The sequence below is a fragment of the Centropristis striata genome, chromosome 3 (genome assembly GCF_030273125.1).
Source record: "Centropristis striata isolate RG_2023a ecotype Rhode Island chromosome 3, C.striata_1.0, whole genome shotgun sequence".
NCBI lineage: Eukaryota > Metazoa > Chordata > Actinopteri > Perciformes > Serranidae > Centropristis > Centropristis striata.
This window is the reverse complement of record NC_081519.1, coordinates 15,520,217-15,539,220: the sequence shown is the minus strand read 5'-3', so window position 1 is coordinate 15,539,220 and position 19,004 is coordinate 15,520,217. Positions and strand designations below refer to the sequence as shown.

The 19,004-nt window shown below is 34.5% G+C and overlaps 2 protein-coding genes across 2 annotated transcripts; both read left to right on the top strand.

The window, feature by feature from the left end:
- The first annotated feature begins 464 nt into the window (after positions 1–464).
- gnrh2 (gonadotropin-releasing hormone 2) lies at positions 465–5,035 on the top strand. Its single transcript, XM_059328607.1, has 3 exons — positions 465–798; positions 3,132–3,215; positions 4,785–5,035. Exons 1-3 carry the CDS (start codon positions 664–666, stop codon positions 4,821–4,823), a joined length of 258 nt encoding a protein of 85 aa, XP_059184590.1. The 5' UTR covers positions 465–663; the 3' UTR covers positions 4,824–5,035.
- Positions 5,036–6,432: 1,397 nt separating this feature from the next.
- Positions 6,433–17,272, top strand: zmat1 (zinc finger matrin-type 1). The gene is made up of 7 exons (XM_059328580.1): positions 6,433–6,588; positions 9,938–10,044; positions 10,745–10,819; positions 11,672–11,807; positions 12,132–12,383; positions 13,785–13,875; positions 15,907–17,272. Exons 1-7 carry the CDS (start codon positions 6,450–6,452, stop codon positions 16,847–16,849), a joined length of 1,743 nt encoding a protein of 580 aa, XP_059184563.1. The 5' UTR covers positions 6,433–6,449; the 3' UTR covers positions 16,850–17,272.
- The last annotated feature ends 1,732 nt before the right edge of the window (positions 17,273–19,004 follow it).

Genomic DNA, 19,004 nt, shown 5'->3' with positions numbered 1-19,004 from the left:
GCAAACACTTTGCAATTTGATTCAATTTTCTAAATTAGATACCAAAGGATGAAAGACAACAGTTTCTTATAGTCCATGGTGGTTCTAGACCAGTTTTACTGTGGGGGCCAAGCAGGGGCCAGTGTTTAATCAGAGGGGCACATTATAAAACGCCAAAGATGATATTTAAGCATTCAAACCCTTTATTTTAGGTTATTTAAAAATCTAATTTAAGTATATTTGGAAGATACTAAAACATTGATTGAAACAATGAGACTTACCAACAATAACAACTATTTTTGTACAACAATGACATTTCTCATTTTTGTGCACAATTACTTTTGTTTTATTTTGAAAGTGCAGTACAGTGAGAATTATCTTTTTTTATATATATATATATACACACAAGCTTTTATTGCACAATTAAGCTATTATACAATGTTCACATTATGGGCTCCTCTAGTGTACAATGAGATATTGTTTGAACAAAAAATAGGTAAGAATTGTTCCGTCATTCATCGTTATAAATTGATCATTTTATTATTAATTTGACACAGGGGCCACAGGAGGGGCCAAGGGCTTCTTCACAGGGGCAGTGGCCCCTGGAGGCCCCCTGTGTAGAACCGCCACTGCTTATAGTCAGAGCTTATCAAGTGTCCATCTTTGCCTTTAGGTGGGATTATCATGTGTGTGTCTCGGCTGGTTTTGCTGCTCGGGCTGCTTCTCTGTGTGGGGGCTCAGCTGTCCCACGCCCAGCACTGGTCCCATGGCTGGTACCCTGGAGGCAAGAGGGAGCTGGACTCCTTCAGCACGTCAGAGGTCCTGTGTGTTCTTATTCAATGAGCATTTGTGTTGTTGTTCTTTTCCTTGTGTTGTTGTTTCTTTTCCTTGTGTTGTTGTTTCTTTTCCTTGTGTTGTTGTTTCTTTTCCTTGTGTTGTTGTTTCTTTTCCTTGTGTTGTGTTCTTTTCCTTGTGTTGTTGTTTCTTTTCCTTGTGTTGTGTTCTTTTCCTTGTGTTGTTGTTTCTTTTCCTTGTGTTGTGTTCTTTTCCTTGTGTTGTTGTTTCTTTTCCTTGTGTTGTTGTTTCTTTTCCTTGTGTTGTTGTTTCTTTTCCTTGTGTTGTGTTCTTTTCCTTGTGTTGTTGTTTCTTTTCCTTGTGTTGTTGTTTCTTTTCCTTGTGTTGTGTTCTTTTCCTTGTGTTGTTGTTTCTTTTCCTTGTGTTGTTGTTTCTTTTCCTCATGTTGTTGTTTATTTTCCTTGTGTTGTTGTTTCTTTTCCTTGTGTTGTGTTGTGTTCTTTTCATTGTGTTGTTGTTTCTTTTCCTTGTGTTGTTGTTCTTTTCCTTGTGTTGTGTTCTTTTCCTTGTGTTGTGTTCTTTTCCTTGTGTTGTTGTTTCTTTTCCTTGTGTTGTTGTTCTTTTCCTTGTGTTGTGTTCTTTTCCTTGTGTTGTGTTCTTTTCCTTGTGTTGTTGTTTCTTTTCCTTGTGTTGTTGTTTCTTTTCCTTGTGTTGTTGTTCTTTTCCTTGTGTTGTTTCTTTTCCTTGTGTTGTGTTCTTTTCCTTGTGTTGTTGTTTCTTTTCCTTGTGTTGTTGTTTCTTTTCCTTGTGTTGTGTTCTTTTCCTTGTGTTGTTGTTTCTTTTCCTTGTGTTGTTGTTTCTTTTCCTCATGTTGTTGTTTATTTTCCTTGTGTTGTTGTTTCTTTTCCTTGTGTTGTGTTGTGTTCTTTTCATTGTGTTGTTGTTTCTTTTCCTTGTGTTGTTGTTCTTTTCCTTGTGTTGTGTTCTTTTCCTTGTGTTGTGTTCTTTTCCTTGTGTTGTTGTTTCTTTTCCTTGTGTTGTTGTTCTTTTCCTTGTGTTGTGTTCTTTTCCTTGTGTTGTGTTCTTTTCCTTGTGTTGTTGTTTCTTTTCCTTGTGTTGTTGTTTCTTTTCCTTGTGTTGTTGTTCTTTTCCTTGTGTTGTGTTCTTTTCCTTGTGTTGTTGTTTCTTTTCCTTGTGTTGTTGTTTCTTTTCCTTGTGTTGTTGTTTCTTTTCCTTGTGTTGTGTTCTTTTCCTTGTGTTGTTGTTTCTTTTCCTCATGTTGTTGTTTCTTTTCCTTGTGTTGTTGTTTCTTTTCCTTGTGTTGTGTTCTTTTCCTTGTGTTGTTGTTTCTTTTCCTTGTGTTGTTGTTTCTTTTCCTCATGTTGTTGTTTCTTTTCCTTGTGTTGTTGTTCTTTTCCTTGTGTTGTTGTTTCTTTTCCTTGTGTTGTTGTTTCTTTTCCTTGTGTTGTGTTCTTTTCCTTGTGTTGTTGTTTCTTTTCCTCATGTTGTTGTTTCTTTTCCTTGTGTTGTTGTTTCTTTTCCTTGTGTTGTGTTCTTTTCCTTGTGTTGTTGTTTCTTTTCCTTGTGTTGTTGTTTCTTTTCCTCATGTTGTTGTTTCTTTTCCTTGTGTTGTTGTTTCTTTTCCTTGTGTTGTTGTTCTTTTCCTTGTGTTGTTGTTCTTTTCCTTGTGTTGTTGTTTCTTTTCCTTGTGTTGTGTTCCTTTTCCTTGTGTTGTTGTTTCTTTTCCTTGTGTTGTGTTCTTTTCCTTGTGTTGTTGTTTCTTTTCCTTGTGTTGTGTTCTTTTCCTTGTGTTGTTGTTTCTTTTCCTTGTGTTGTTGTTTCTTTTCCTTGTGTTGTGTTCTTTTCCTTGTGTTGTTGTTTCTTTTCCTTGTGTTGTTGTTTCTTTTCCTTGTGTTGTGTTCTTTTCCTTGTGTTGTTGTTTCTTTTCCTTGTGTTGTTGTTTCTTCTCCTTTCATATGTATGTGTGCGTGTGTTTGGGTATGTATCCAAATGTGGGCGCGTGTATGTATGTATGTATGTATAATTTCGCTGTATAAGTAAATTATATTTATGTTTTTGTAATACAAGACATGTTTAGACAAGGATGTTAACTTGTCATATTTAAGGAGAGGGGCTGGGAGTTTATAAGTTTTACTTCTTCTCACTCCTTTTCGAATATGTATTCTGTCATGTTAAATGTTTTGTCTGACTCTTTTTTTATTTTATTATTATTTGTTTTCATATTCAAAATAAACTTAAATCAAATCAAATCAAAATAATTTCCTGTTGGGAATGATGGTATTCTCTAGGTTTTTACGCTCCTCTCATAGCCCATTCTTACTCTCTCTATTTCTCAGATTTCAGAGGAGATAAAACTGTGTGAGGCAGGAGAATGCAGCTACTTGAGACCCCAGAGGAGGAGTGTTCTGAGAAACATCATTGTAAGTAAGATTGTGGTACACACTGTAAAAAACCCCGTTGTTTTTACGGTAAAAAACTGGCAGCTGTGGTTGCCAGAACGTTACCGTAATAAATACGGTGCAACTTTTTTCTAATATTACGGTAAAAAGATATTGACACTGTTGATTTCACGTTGAAGATTGCATTTATTCCATTTTTTACCGTATAAATAAAAGTTTTTTCCATCAAAAGATTTGACATATAATTGACAAGAAAATACTTTATAAATGCCGCATAAATGAAAGATTTTACCATTAAATATTACAGTATATTTCTGTTAGAGATATGGTGTTTAGTACATTTAACAGTGAGAAAAAGTATTTTTACAAAAAATAAATGCAAAAATTACACTGATGCTTTTTGTTACAAACACGGTGCCAATGTATTTTACAGTAATAGAGTAATGTTTTTTTTTTTATTTAAAACCTGTAAAAATACTGTTCTGGCTGATATATACATTTACAGTATTTAATTGTTACTAAAACTGAATTAACCCATTTGTCATTTTACGGTCTTTTACAGTCATGGTTTAATAATTTTTCACCGTAAAATCTACAGACATTTTTTACAGTGTAGCCTTTCCAGGGCTGCATGGATGCAGTGTGTATAAACCACGATACAGACAAAAGTAATTTGGACTGCCTAATGTCCAACTGTAATCAAAAGGGTTTATTATCTACTTATGGTAATGATCAACCTATCAGTGTCTTTGATTAACACGTGAGCCCTATCACTACACTGTCAGCAATTATCTTGTAAATTAACAGTAAAATGCTGGCAGCAGGGTTGCCAGCATTCTACTGTAAACAAATGTAAACAAAAATAATAATCTATTTATTATTGATTTATTCTTATTTTGTGACTTAAAAACAAATCTGTCAAAAAAAAATATTGTTAAACAGCACTATAAATGTCACAATTTTGATAAATGTTGTGGAGATGCAAAGAAAAAGGCAAATCTGTGTCTCTGTAAGCAAAAAGTGTCTAGTTTTTGTATTTGAAAATAAGAAATATCATAAACATAAGTACCATAAACGCCCAATGTATCGTATATGTCACATCACAGATATTTGACATTTAGGGGTAGTATTATTTTTTTTTTTTTTAAACATCATTATGTGTTCTATGTGTCCACTTGGTCTGTGGTATATCCCCCATAATTTTCCTTTAAGGATTATGGGTCTGGGTTCTTAAGGGTTAAGTAAAATACAGCCATTAAAAATGTGTATGTAGGTGCATTTTTCATATTTTCATATATTTTATGGGAAACGGCAAGCTACCTACAAATATTGCCCAGAATGCATTGTTTTACATGAATGAAAAACAGTATGTTACTGTCACAATTTGGCTGTTTTCTTACAGCAATTTGTTACAGTGTATGTTTTATTATTAGTATGCACATTTGGAACATGATAATCTTATCAGATCATGTCCTCCACAGGGAATCTTTCTTTTTGTCTTTATGAGAATGTGTCTTCACACAGACACACATAGATGCCATACTGTACAGTGTGTCTGACCCTCCTGTTATTCTCTATTATTCTTCACAGTTGGATGCATTAGCCAGAGATCTCCAGAAGAGAAAGTGACAGCCTTCCACCCTACTCTGCTTTTCTACCTAGTGACCCTCTTCGTCAGTGTCTTTGACTTGACCTGAAACAACTTTCTGTTCTGTTAATCCCTCCATCTAGTCTATTTGTTATATATATTAATTGTTTTCCAGCATTACATGGATTTTCCCTGTGGCAAACAAATGTTAAAACTGTAATGTGCCAAAATAAAGTATCTATTTTGATATGAACTTTTTTTGTGTCCAAAACTGTCTATTGCATACATTGTGAGACAGTAAATGTAGAGTAAAAAAAAAAGAAGGAAGATTAAATGTTGTAAAAGTAGCAAAAGAAAAGATAAGTTAGTTAAAAAAGATACATAATATATAGAAATAAAATAATAAAATGAATGATGAAAGAATTCCATGTAAATGTTTCGGTTTCAGGGTGCTCATTCTGGCTCAGTGTCTTGGTTTGAATTTAAATAGAATACCAAAAAAAAGGCCTATTGACAAAAGTAATTGTTGTTTGTTGTTTGCTGGTGGGATACAGCAAATTAAACAAAAAAACATTTGAAATACATAGATTAGTTTAGCGATTTTTTTTTTTGGCTCACTAGGGGGATTATCATATTCACTGTATATGTCAATAATAAATCATATTGTCACAATCATTTCATGGAAAGAGATAAAAAAATATATATTTTTTATTCCAACTTTATGGGTAACCATGGATTTATCCTGCATCCCTTCAAATGTTAAAACTCATGACATTATCATCTTGTCATGATATAGGCCTATTTTTGAAATTCACATAATGATTTAGTGAAATTGGGGAATGGGGAGGTAATAGGCCTATTTATGCATGTAAATGTTACCACAGGGCTTATATGATCAATACATTATATCCTATTTAACATGTACAATGATATTTTACATTTAATTCTGATATTATTATGATTATGAACTGAATGTATACAGTGGTAAAATAAATGTAATTGTTCCCTCATCATTGCAAAAGTAACACTTATTTTCAATATCTAAAAATTTGGAGACTTATAGATTTGTTGAATGACGTTATTTTGTAAACTTGGCCCATCCAGTCTGCGGGAGTCCCTTCACAGCTGGTGCCATAAATACCATAGATATATATAATAAATATCATATATAGTAAACACCATAGATACAGTACAGGCCAAAAGTTTGGATACGCCTTCTCATTCAATGTGTTTCCTTTTTTTTCATGACTATTGACATTGTGATTCATCAAAACTATTAATGAACACATGTGGAATTATGTACTTAACACAAAAGTGTGAAATAACTGAAAACATGTCTTATATTCTAGTAAGCACAGGGTGGCTACTTTGAGGAATCTAAAATACAAGACATGTTTTCAGTTATTTCACACTTTTTTGTTAAGTACATAATTCCATATGTGTTCATTCATAGTTTTGATGCCTTCAGTGAGAATCTACAATGTAAATAGTCATGAAAATAAAGAAAAACGCATTGAATGAGTAGGTGTGTGTCCAAACTTTTGGCCTGTACTGTATAATAAATACCATAGATATATATATCATAAATATCACATATAGTAAACACCATAGATATATAATAAATAGCACGACGTCAGTGCGCACACACCAAACAGCTAGGGCAAAACATGGACGACACAAGTGTCTGCACTCTGCTGCTGGCGGAGTCAGACGCTCAAAATAACACTAGTAGTACCCCTAACGCGGCTTCTGTCACAGATGCTGAGAAAGTAATAAACACTAAAATAGATAGTAGCCAGGTTGAAGGTGAGTTTGTCTGGAACGTGAGAATTCAGCCGTATGGTGTCCTAACTGCCGAGCCAACGTTAGCTTTTTAGCTAACTGGCTAGCTAGCTCAACAACCGACTGAGCTAAGTTAGCTCCTTAGCTAAATGCACTAATGTTAGCTGTGTAACGTTAGGAGTTAGGCTCAGTGTTGTATACGTTCGTGCGTACATGACTCGTATAAGGTAGCGCCCACGAAAACACCATTTTAATCTTTAGACCACCATAATAGTGAAAGCATAAAAGGTTAAGAGGTTGCTCGTTTTCTGAGGTCCGGAAGTGGTTGGCTAGTTGCTAGCTGACGCTAATGTTTTGCGAGATAATGTGTGCAAACTGCGTCCTAAACCCAAACAACCTTTTGAACTCACTTTACTTTACGTTAGCAGCGGCTGGCTCGTTGGGCGGCTAGAATGTTCTGTAACGGAGGCCACCAAATAACATTAAACTATTTAGTGGGTGACATTCAATGTAATGTATTTGGCAACAGATGGTAACTTAGTTAATAACCGTTACTTGAATCAGTAAAAAGACTGCAAAACACTAGCTAGAGTCAAAATTTTCACACTAAACTGCAACTGGGTAAAAGATACGGGTGCTTGAAATCCTTGAAAATGCTTACATTTTAATGTTGTATTTTCAAGGTTTGATAAGTGCTTGGATTTTGGATAAAATGCTTGAAATTCTTACTGTATTTCTCTTGCAATCTGACTATAGATAATCACATGTTCAATGAAAAAAATACTAAATTGAATATTGAGATTAGCAAACTACTTTTGGTTGTTAAAAGTGTAAAACCATTGCTGTCGGTATGGTTGAGTGAAATTACCCCTTTTAGCATGTAAGTACTCATCTAAAACATGCAACTTACAATCGTAAGGTCCTGGAAAAGCTTGACAATGGACCTTGAAAGTGCTTGAATTTGACCACTTAAAAAGTGTATGAACCTTTTATGGTATTCTCAGGTTTGTGATGAGTTTGAAGGATCTCAGACTGAATCACCTCAAATGTCATTTAGGCTGTTGAAAGTTGCCATTTGTCCCTGATTTCGCTCATCAGTAGAATAATAAATATTCTTAGGGGTTATTTTGAGATACAGTACCTACAATCTCAGTTCTCTTGGTAGCTGCTACTGTGATTAACATTTGGTAAGTACAGCATTTGAAATGTATCTGCAGACATGAGTATTTCGGGCAATATATATATCAAACTGTGCATAATATTGTTTATCTCATTGCAGTCCTTAGTTGTATTTTTAGCTGTAGATATTTTCCATGGATAGTGAAGGAAATGCTGTATTAGGTGTCAGTGGTTTCTTGCAAAGTTGAGTCAGTCTTTGGACTTGAGATATATTTAGTATAAGTAAGTATAAGTATTTATTTAGATCTATTTTACTCTTAATAACTTATTTTTCTTAACCTCAGCTTCACACTTAATAAGGCTGCAGCGCTCATTGTCAGTATTTAAATTATATATGTTTTTTATTCTGTGTTAATTGTAATAAGAAACACAAATATATAATTTATGATTCTATTCGATATATAGAACAAAAGCCGACAAATCTTTACAGTTCTTTACAGACTAACAATTATCTAAAAAAAAAGAGTAATATGACAATATAATTATTATATTTAGATCACTGCTCTTTTCAGTTCCAAATTCAGTCACCAACAGTCAAAAAAACTTTTATTTGGCTCAGTACAACATACAGTGTGAAACCATCCAACAAACCATGACACTTTAAATAATGAAGACGTAATAATTATTGTCAGCCAGGATTAAAGCTGAACGATTTGGAAATAATATTTAATTGTAATTGCGATACAATTCACAATATTAATGAGGGAATGATCATTTTTGCATCTTATCTCAATTTAATTAAAAAATTATTAAAAATGGTAATGGTGCGATCCCGAACAAACAAATGTTTTTTTTCTGTTTCAAATACGATTTGAAGGACAGCACCATAATACTTCATTCAGGATGGTATTTTGACACATTTTGCCTATTAGACTAGTTCATATTGCAATCTTTTGATTATATTAAGATGAATTGTTCAGCCCGAGCAAGGATTTAAACAAATTTCGAGTTTCTAAGTAATATCTCGGGTCGTGTGTATTGATGTCCTTGTAATATAACCTCTAAATACAAAAATCGCAAACTGCTTCCTCACAGTTTTGGAATAATTGCCACACTCATAACCAAAACTTTGCCAAAACAATTGATCTTTTATGAATCATACTCATCAATAGTATTGTTGCTTTACATCACACACATTTTAATGCTAAATAATCATGTTTCAAGTGAAAATTAAAAGAGCAGAGATTATTTCATGCAATCAGGGCAAAGTGGTTGAAAAGCTGCTTGAATGAAGAATAAAAAATGCAATAAAAAATAAATATGCATCAGGCGTTGAACACAGAATTAGGTTAGTCAAGCATGAAACCACAATTCTCTCAGATGGTTATAATTAAGGATGTTGAGTATTTGATTAAACGTTGCTACAGAAATACAGATCAGTTAAACTTAAAATTATTATTACTCTATTAATGTACACATTTAAATTACATTTTGACGTAATTTGCACTAAAATGTCATGCCGCTCTTGTCAAATGTTGCTTTATTTAAAAAAAACAGGCACAAGCACAGCTATGTTAACAGCAGTTGAAAAACATTAATTAAAAAAACCTTTTAGACTAGTTGACTCGTCTTAGTTTAAAGTTACATTTCAGATGTTCAGGGAAATAAGTTTTAGGATCATCTTAGTCATCAGAGGCTAGTGTGGAGTGGGAGTCATGCAGTAATCAAGTAGCAGTAGTTTTATATGAAACTTTTGTCATTTTAATGATTGAAGAACTTACGTTTACTGCTGTCCCAAAGAATCCTTTTGGTGTATTGTATATATATATAATGTTATACGGTGGATGTCATCTTTCTTTAAATATGGTCCGAGGGGTTGGATACATGTTACATACAAGTGTGTAATTTAGTAAAATCCACAAGTTTCCATTAAGATGGCCTATTGTATTGTATTGTACTTTTCTCCCATTTAGACAATAAAAACAGCATTTCGTTTTGCAGTCTCTTATTTAAAAAAATCTCTTCATATGTATCGAAATAAGCCAATGTGGAGACAGGAGAGGACAATTTTGGTCCTTTAAACTATATATTCTATAATATAGGTTTGCATTACATAGAACTCTGTAAGTGAACAATAAATGAATGTAACATGATGAATTAATAGCCTTTTATTTGTTCTTCACTCCTAAAATATCTTTCCTTTTTTTTTCTCTGTGGCTCAGTTGTAACAGTGACAGTATGTTTTGCCACACAGGAGACCAGAGTGAAGAGGAGCTCCTAAAGGGTCTCCTCACTGACGACTACTGCCATGTGTGTGAGGCTGTGCTGCTGTTTGAATCTCAGCGGCTGTCCCACTATGAGGTGTGTGCTCATGGAATTGTGGTCAAGGTTATAATAGTTTTGGATTTTTCATTAGTTTTAGTTTTAATTTCGTTGTGAATTTTTGTTTTCAAATTCAGTTAGTTTTAGTTAGTTTTTAGAGTGAGTTTTCTAGTTTTAGTTTAGTTTTTATTTTTTGAAAATGCTTAGTTTTAGTTTAGTTTTTATTAGTTTTAGTTTTTTTGTAATGGGCTATGTGTTGGGTGCGAGATTCAAAGAGGTCATAATAAATGTTTCCTTTATTTCCTTTGGTTTATCATCTCAGCCCCAATAAGGTTATTAACTCTTACAGTTCTGGGTGTTTTGAATTTTGGTTCTAGTGTAAACATCCCAGTCTCAGTAAACATATTCACCATGTGTTGCATGTTCAAATAAATACACTGAATTATGAATGAAAAAAGTTGACAAAAACGAAAACGAAGGACATTTTCACTATAATTTTAGTTAGTTTTAGTTTTAGTTTTAGTTTTATAGCCACAAAATACAGTTTTAGTTAGTTATCGTTTTTTAAAAACTCTAGTTTTTATTTTTATTTCAGTTAATGAAAATGTTTTTTCAATTCTAGTTTTCGTTATTTCGTTAGTTTTCGTTAACTATAATAACCTTGATTGTGGTACACTTTTATTGACCTAACAAGGTCAAAGCCTTTTGTAATAATGTCTCTGGTGTCCATTGACTGCAGGGAAAGAAACATGCTCAGAAACTCAAGGTGTACCTGCAGGCCAAGAGAGCTGAGAAGATGAACAAAGCGCCCCAGGTTAGCACTCATTTAGACAGCTTTCTCTTCACATGTTTAGGTGCAATCCTTATCTGTAATGCTGTACAATAACATAATGCTTCAAGCATCTATGATAAGTAAAGGTCAGATTTAGTGATATTCATCCAATAGAATATGAAAACATAAGACAGAGGTGCACATAGAACAGGGGTGTCAAACTCTGGCCCACGGGCCAAATAAAATTACACTGCGGGCAATACCGAATTATTATATAATTATTGTACTATAAAAGCTGACCCGCCGATATTATACGCCGCATTTACCGCTAATACTACAAATCCCACAATGCCCTGCTGTTGTTTTGGCGCATCAATCAGGACAGGACCCAGAAATGCTCCTCTGTGGAAGTCGTCATAGCAACCTCAAGCTAGAGCTGTCTCCCAGCTACCCCTTCCCAAAAATGTCGAAAAGAAAGGCAGAATTTATTAACCTGTTGAAAAAGTTTATTTTGATATTTAAATCAGAAGGATGCAAATAGAAAAGAGGCATACGATTTTTATTTAATAAATTAATGACATTGATGTGTTTTTTATTTGAAATTTGATTTTGCATGTCTGCACTATTTAGTTATATATTGTATGTTTATAAGCGTTGCTGGTTCCATATTTAATGTTAAAGCAAAACATGTTTGGTATATATTAAAAGGTTTATTTGTTCAATGTTGGCCCGCGATTTTATTCAAGTTTTAAATCTTGGCCCATTGTGTATTTGAGTTTGACACCCCTGACATAGAAGGTCCAAGGGATCATCTGAGGGCATCGTCATTATTTATTCATTGTTTTCAGTTTACACCTTATGTCAGAAAGCGTATATCTGTCTGATTTTTTACAGCGGCCCATGACAACGGATAAAGACCATTTCTGTGAGCTGTGTAATATGGTGTTTAGTTCCCACGTCGTGGCAAAATCACACTATGAAGGCAAAATCCATACAAAAAATCTCCGTAAACAAGGTCTTCAGGCCACAGGCAAGTTTGGATTGTGTGACTGGAAACTAATAATGTACTTTATTACCCGTGTCTTTTATTTTGTATTTTTTATCTACTGCTGATTTTAATGAGTTTTCTCTTTCTTGTTTCTGGTTTCGGTAGCACTTTGAGATTCCTGTATGAAAAGTGCTTTACAAATAAAATTCATTATCATTATTATTATTATTATTAATATAGCAGTCTGAATTTTCATAATTACAGCTTAACAGTAAAATTAGTATCTAGTATGAATGCACTTTGTGCTTAGATTCAGAAGGTCAAGCACAAATGAACTTAAATGATTGATTCTCATTGCCGTTATAGACAGGCACACAGATGATGCTGACCAGAAATCAGCCCCAGAGGGTGACACAGAGCACCTACTGGGCCCAACAACCACTACAGCGACCCCCAGCACAGAGGCCGATCTGAAGGACCCCAACATATACTGTGCCCTGTGTGTCGCTTCCTTCAACAATCCCCAAATGGCTTTGCAACACTACAATGGACGCAAACACCACAGGAATCTGGTCAAACACGAGCTGATGAAAGAGCTCGGAGAAGATGTCCAACAAGGTAACACACGGTCCTGGGTCTCAGCAGAAAGGTTATAATACAGAGGGCATCAGGCCCCATAATGACAAAGAGTATTTTAACAGGCAATACTGATGTTTAGAAAAATATTTCATGAGGCACATTTATACTTACTACGCTAACTGTGATGCAACAAATCAAATAAAAGGCAAGGCAAGCCAAGTTTATTTGTATAGCACAATTCAACACAAGGTAATTCAAAGTGCTTTACATACACATTAAAAACAGCAAGACACAATTGAAAACAGTAAAAACAGTCACTTAAAACAGGGAAATAGAAATAAAAATATAAATAGGATAAAATAAGATTCAGCAGGATAAAAAAAGAGATAAAATAATAAAAAGCACAAGTCAAGTCAAGTCAAGCTAAAAGCTGGCAGCAGCATCACAGCCCAATAACTAGTACATAAATGATCAAGAAAATAAAAAGAATACACTGATATTTGAAGTCGCAAATCCCGTTTTACATGAAGATTTCATCACATCAGGTAGGTGTTCGCTTTATAATCTGTTGATAATAACTGTTGACCAGAAGCTGTTAGTCCAAATGTGGTTATGTCAAATAACAAATAAGAATTTCAGTTAGTTAGTGACCGTTCAGACCAAGGTTATTATAGTTAACGAAAACTAACGAAATAACAAAAACTAGAATGGAAAAAACATTTTCGTTAACTGAAATAAAAATAAAAACGGGAGTTTTTTAAAAAACAATAACTAACTAAAACTGTATTGTGTGGTTACAAAACTAACTAAAACTAACTAAAATTATAGTGAAAATGTCCCTAGTTTTCGTTTTTGACAACTTTTTTCATACGTAAACCTTTTTGGTTGATATGAAATCTATTTCATCTATCTGGTTTTATGACTTAATAAACTTATTGGGGCTGAGATGGATCAGACAAAGGAAATAAAGGAAACATTTATTGTGACCTTATTGAATCTGGCATCCGAAAAATACCCCATTGCAAAAAACTAAAACTAACACTAAAACTAATAAAAACTAAACTTAAACTAAGCATTTTCCAAAAAATAAAACTAATCAAAACCAGCAAACTCACTCTAAAAACTAATTATAACTAACTGAATTTGAAAACAAAAATTGACAACGAAATTAAAACTAAAACTAATGAAAAATCCAAAACTATTATAACCTTGGTTCAGACGCTCTGATTTTTAATCTTAGGTTTTCTTCATTTTTATTTTTAGCCTGTTTAACATCTCTTTGAGCATGTAAATGTGATTATTTTGATGTAAGTTAGAAACTTACTAAAATCTGGAGAGAAAAAAAGAAAGCACTATATTTCAGTGCCAATAAACCAATATTTAATTGTCTAGCAGTCATTTCCTCCTCAGTTTCCACCTTACCTGCTTTGTTGTCTACAGCCAACTTCCTCATGTGTCAGATGTGTGGGATACAGTTTACCTCTGTGCAGATGTACCAGGCCCACATGCAGGGGAGCAAACACCAGACGAGGTAAGATCACATCATGTCCACCCTCATTGTTTCATATACACTACTGGTCAAAAGTTTTAGAACACACCAACTTTTCCAGAATTTAATTGAAAATGATGCAGTTTAATGTCTCAGTGTACTCTGAAATTAATGCACATTTGCAACATTTAAAATTCTTTATTGAGCATGATAGTGTTTTGAAAGTGAAAAAAAGATTCAAAATCACATTTTATGTTGAACTAAAGGACTAAAAAAAGACACAAAAAGATCAAAAAAAGACACAAAATGACCAAAAAAGACACAAAATGACTTACAAAGACATGAAAAGAATTCAAAAATGGACAAAATAGCCCAAGACTCCATAGAGTTAAGTTGTTAACCCATTTCTTGTTCCCTGAAAAAGGCCTACTTGTATAATTCTGAAATGTACATTATTTTTCAGTTTTGGTTAAGCTTACCTTTTTTTATTTACCTCTGGCAGTTCACCACTTACCTTTGTACCCTTTCAAGCTGTTCATTTGACTTGAACTGCTTGAATTTCAATAAAAAACTGGAAAAATTGGGCTGTTCTAAAACTTTGGACCGGTAGTGTATACTTCACTTAATATGTAATCTCCGCTACATGGCACTCCAGCATGCATTTGCTGAACTTTGGCAACATTAAAGCTCCATTCAGGGATTTTTTGATACTTGTTTATAATCACATTAACCCTCTATGGTACGGTGTTGCCCTCAGGCAACATACCAATTTTTGGCCTGTCAGATTTCTACAATGCATGTTTTTGAGTGATGCGATACTTTAAAAAAGAGGGAAGAGTATAGGGAACCAATAGCAATGCTTTAATTTGTCACATGACCTCCAGGAGGCCATATTGAAACACTATTTTGCAGATCTTTTCAAAGGAAACAGCTTTGCCATTTTACGCCACAAAAAATCACTCAAATTGTAATTTGCTGGCCCTTTTAAAAACATTTTTAAAATTAATTAAATAATGGAAACTTGTTTTTAAATTTAAAATGTTTTGTATTGTACCCTGTTGAAGCGACTGACTCTTTAACACATGTTTATTAAATATATAGTGTTCAAATTATGTATAAGTTATGTTAAAAAACACAAACAAACACTTTTTCAATTATTGTGCACCGTTATGGTACGTTGCCTACGGGCAACAAACCCCAAAAACTTCCACAAAAAAAAATACAAATTATAAAATTTCTTCAAATTATGTTTATTTTGTCTATTTTAAGACGAAAAAACACTCACACATTTTTTCCTTACTGGTATCATAATGCGTACCTTAGAGCAGTAGTTCTCAACCTTTTTGAGTCGCGACCCCCAATTTAACATGCATGTTGTCCGTGACCCCCGCTCACTGAACACAATCTCACACGCACAGTTCAGATCACCCTAAAAACAAACAAAATGACCAAAAAAAGTAAACAAAATGACCAAAAAAGACACAAAAAAGACACAAAATGACCACAAAAGACACAAAATGACCAAAAAAAAGACACAAAATGACCAAAAAAAGAAACAAAATAACCCAAAAAAGAAAAAAAATACCAAAAAAAGACACAAAATGACCAAAAAAAGGAAACAAAATGACCAAAAAAGACACAAATTGACCACAAAATGACCAAAAAAAGACACAAAATGACCAAAAAAAGGAAACAAAATGACCAAAAAAGACACAAATTGACCACAAAATGACCAAAAAAAGACACAAAATGACCAGAAAAGACACAATATGACTAAAAAAAAAGATACAAAATGACTTAAAAACCCCCACAAAATGACCAAAAACCCCCACAAAATAACCAAAAAAAATCATAAAGTGACCAAAAAGACTAAAACACATGAACACTTTAACACAGTGGAGACAGAACTGACTTCCAAAATGATTTGGCGACCCCCAGAAATCATCTCGCGACCCCAATTGGGGTCCCGACCCCAAGGTTGAGAACAGCTGCCTTAGAGGGTTAACATGATCACCTTCAACATGAATTGAAGCTGAATAGCAAGTTAATTCCTGTTTACATGTTGTTGACCAGGGAGAAGAAAGTTGTTGACCTGTGCAAATCCCAACAAAAAGACTACAACACATTTGCAGATGAACTGGCGGATTACATTCAGGTTCAGAAGGCTCGAGGAATCACTCCAAAGGTCGGTGAAGGCCAAAAGAATGATGAGGAAGATGAAGAAGAAGTGGAAGCATTAAACAAGGGGGATATAATGGAGCTGAACAAACCCAACATCCCTCCCACCGCTAACCCTCCTCATCACTCCCGTCCTGGTTACTACCCAGTTGAAAGGCGGCAGCCTCCGTATCAGGGTCCTCCTTGGCCGGCCTATGGCTGGGATCACACCTGCCCTCCAGTCCACAAAGGTCCAGGCCCGCCACCGTTCACTGGTCGGCCCACTATGAGAAGGAGACGCAGAAAGCAGTCGAGCTCCTCCTCGTATACTACTTCATCATCTTACTCCTCCTCCTATAGCAGTAGCACAAGTGACAGTGACGGCAGTGAACACAGGCGCAGAGAAAAGAGGAGGACAAGAAGATCTAGGAGGGAGAGAGACAAGAGGGCAAGAGACGAGGACTCGGGCAAGGAGGAGAAGAGGAGGAAGCGACGGAGGAGGGAAAGAGGTAAAGACTCTGAGGAGAGGAGGAGAGGAGAATCTGAAGAGTCAGAGGAAGACAGAAGGAGAAAAAAGCGGAAAAATCTTGGAAAGCGGAGAAGACGAGAGAAGAAACCCCGGGAGGAAGACTTGGAAGGAGGAGAAAGTTTGATGGACAATGTAATGCCAGACGGCCTGATGGACAATAGAAAAGAGACTGAAGTGCATATTCAGGCAGAAGTGAATGTTGAGCAGGGGGACAGACAGGACAAGGCAGACAGACCTAAATACAGGAAAGAGAAGAAGAAAACAAAAGAGAAAGCTGACACGAGGACGGAGGAGGAGAAGCTGTGGGACGACTCCATTCTGGGCTGTTAAACTCAAAAGGACTCGTTTAACTCTGAAAGCATACAATTATCATGAGCATGATGAGCAAATCTGATGAACTGTCTTTATTCAAATAGTCTTTATAGCAGTTTCACAAAGCAGTTTTTACTATTTGCTCGGACAGCTCAGAAGTGTTCTCTGTAAGTGTGCTAGCTGGCTAGCCATGTTTAATGCATTTCTGTTTGTCAGGAATTAATGAATTATGTTTGGAGGGGTTTCTAACACGCATCCACAACAATAATAGCTTTATTTTTCACTATGACACTTAATCATATCTATGATTTAATCCATTTGCACATCTTTATTAAGTGTTGGCTGTATTATTTAAGAACTTTTTTCTTTTCTATTTCACCCAGAAGTCCTCTGGACCTCTCAAAACATTAAGGTAACACTTTACTTGAAGGTATCGTCCTAATAGTGACATGATACTGTCATAACTGTGACACGACACAGTCATGAACGTGTCATAAACATTATGTCAGTGTCATAAACGTTTATGACTGCTGTCATTAAGTGTCATTCGGTTTTTGTCATGACAACTTGACATTAAATTTGTTTGGGATGTCCTTATTATGACAACTTAAAATTACTCAAAATGACATTACCAGAAAATGTCTTTGTCATGGCAACTTGACATTAACAAAATATGCATCTATTTTTGTGTTTATGTCAAGTTGCCATGACAAAGACATTTTCTGGTAATGTCACTTTGATTAATGTGAAGTTGTCATAATCAAGACAACCCAAAGAATGTCAACTTGTCATGACAAAAACCGAATGACACTTAATGACAGCAGTCATAAACGTTTATGACATTGACATAATGTTTATGACATGTTCATGACTGTGTCATGTCACAGTTATGGCAGTATCATGTCACTATTATGACGATACCTTCAAGTAAAGTGTTACCAACATTAATGTGTATCTGTGCTTCTGGCAAGGATTTTACAGATTGTGATCCCTTTAGCGGCCTGTGGTTGGCGCTGTTGAACTTCATTAAGAGCACCAGTAAAGCAAATAAAAGTTGTCAGAGGCTTAGTCATTTCATTTCTTTTGAAGCTGTGTGTGCATTCACTCAGAGGCTCATAGAGTGAAAGAAGGCTATCAGAGTACGAGTCTGTATATCAGAGACGTAAGTTGGATATGTTTAAAATATAAGCTGCACATTAAAATGATTTAGAAGAAGCAGGAGTGCTGAGACATTGCCCCACCGTAGACTGCATTGTCTGCATATGTATGTGTGTTTGCACATCCAAACAGAGTGTTTGGGGTCAGACAGGTGCAAAAGTTTAAATGAGGACAGCTCTTTACAAACTTTTTACAAAATGTATAATCTAATGCAGACCAAGGTTATTATAGTTAACGAAAACTAACGAAATAACGAGAACTAGAATTGAAAAAACATTTTCATTAACTGAAATAAAAATAAAAACTAGAGTTTTTAAAAAAACGATAACTAACTGAAACTGTATTGCGTGGTTACAAAACTAACTAAAACAAACTAAAATTATAGTGTAAATGTCCTTAGTTTTCGTTTTTGTCAACTTTTTTCATTCATAATTCAGTGTTTCTATTTGAACATGCAACACATGGTGAATATGTTTACTGAGACTGGGATGTTTACACTAGAACCAAAATTCAAAACAGTTAATAACCTTATTGGGGCTGAGATGATAAACCAAAGGAAATAAAGGCAAAATTTATTATGACCACTTTGAATCTCGCACCCAACACATAGCCCATTACAAAAAAACTAAAACTAACACTAAAACTAATAAAAACTAAACTAAAACTAAGCATTTTCAAAAAATAAAAACTAAACTAAAACTAGCAAACTCACTCTAAAAACTAACTGAATTTGAAAACAAAAATTCACAACGAAATTAAAACTAAAACTAATGAAAAATCCAAAACTATTATAACCTTGATGCAGACTGTGATGAGGCATTTTATTCCAATTTCCAACTGTTGTCTTGACTCAAATGATCAAGTAAAAATAATAAAAGCATTTTATTTAGAGCATAGTTCTATAGGTCTAAAATAACTGTCTAAACACCCAGGCTGGAATAGCCTCAGTTTGATCGTTTTGGCACAGCATAGGCCTATTTATTCCTTAAAAAAAAAAACAGATCTGTTGTCCTTA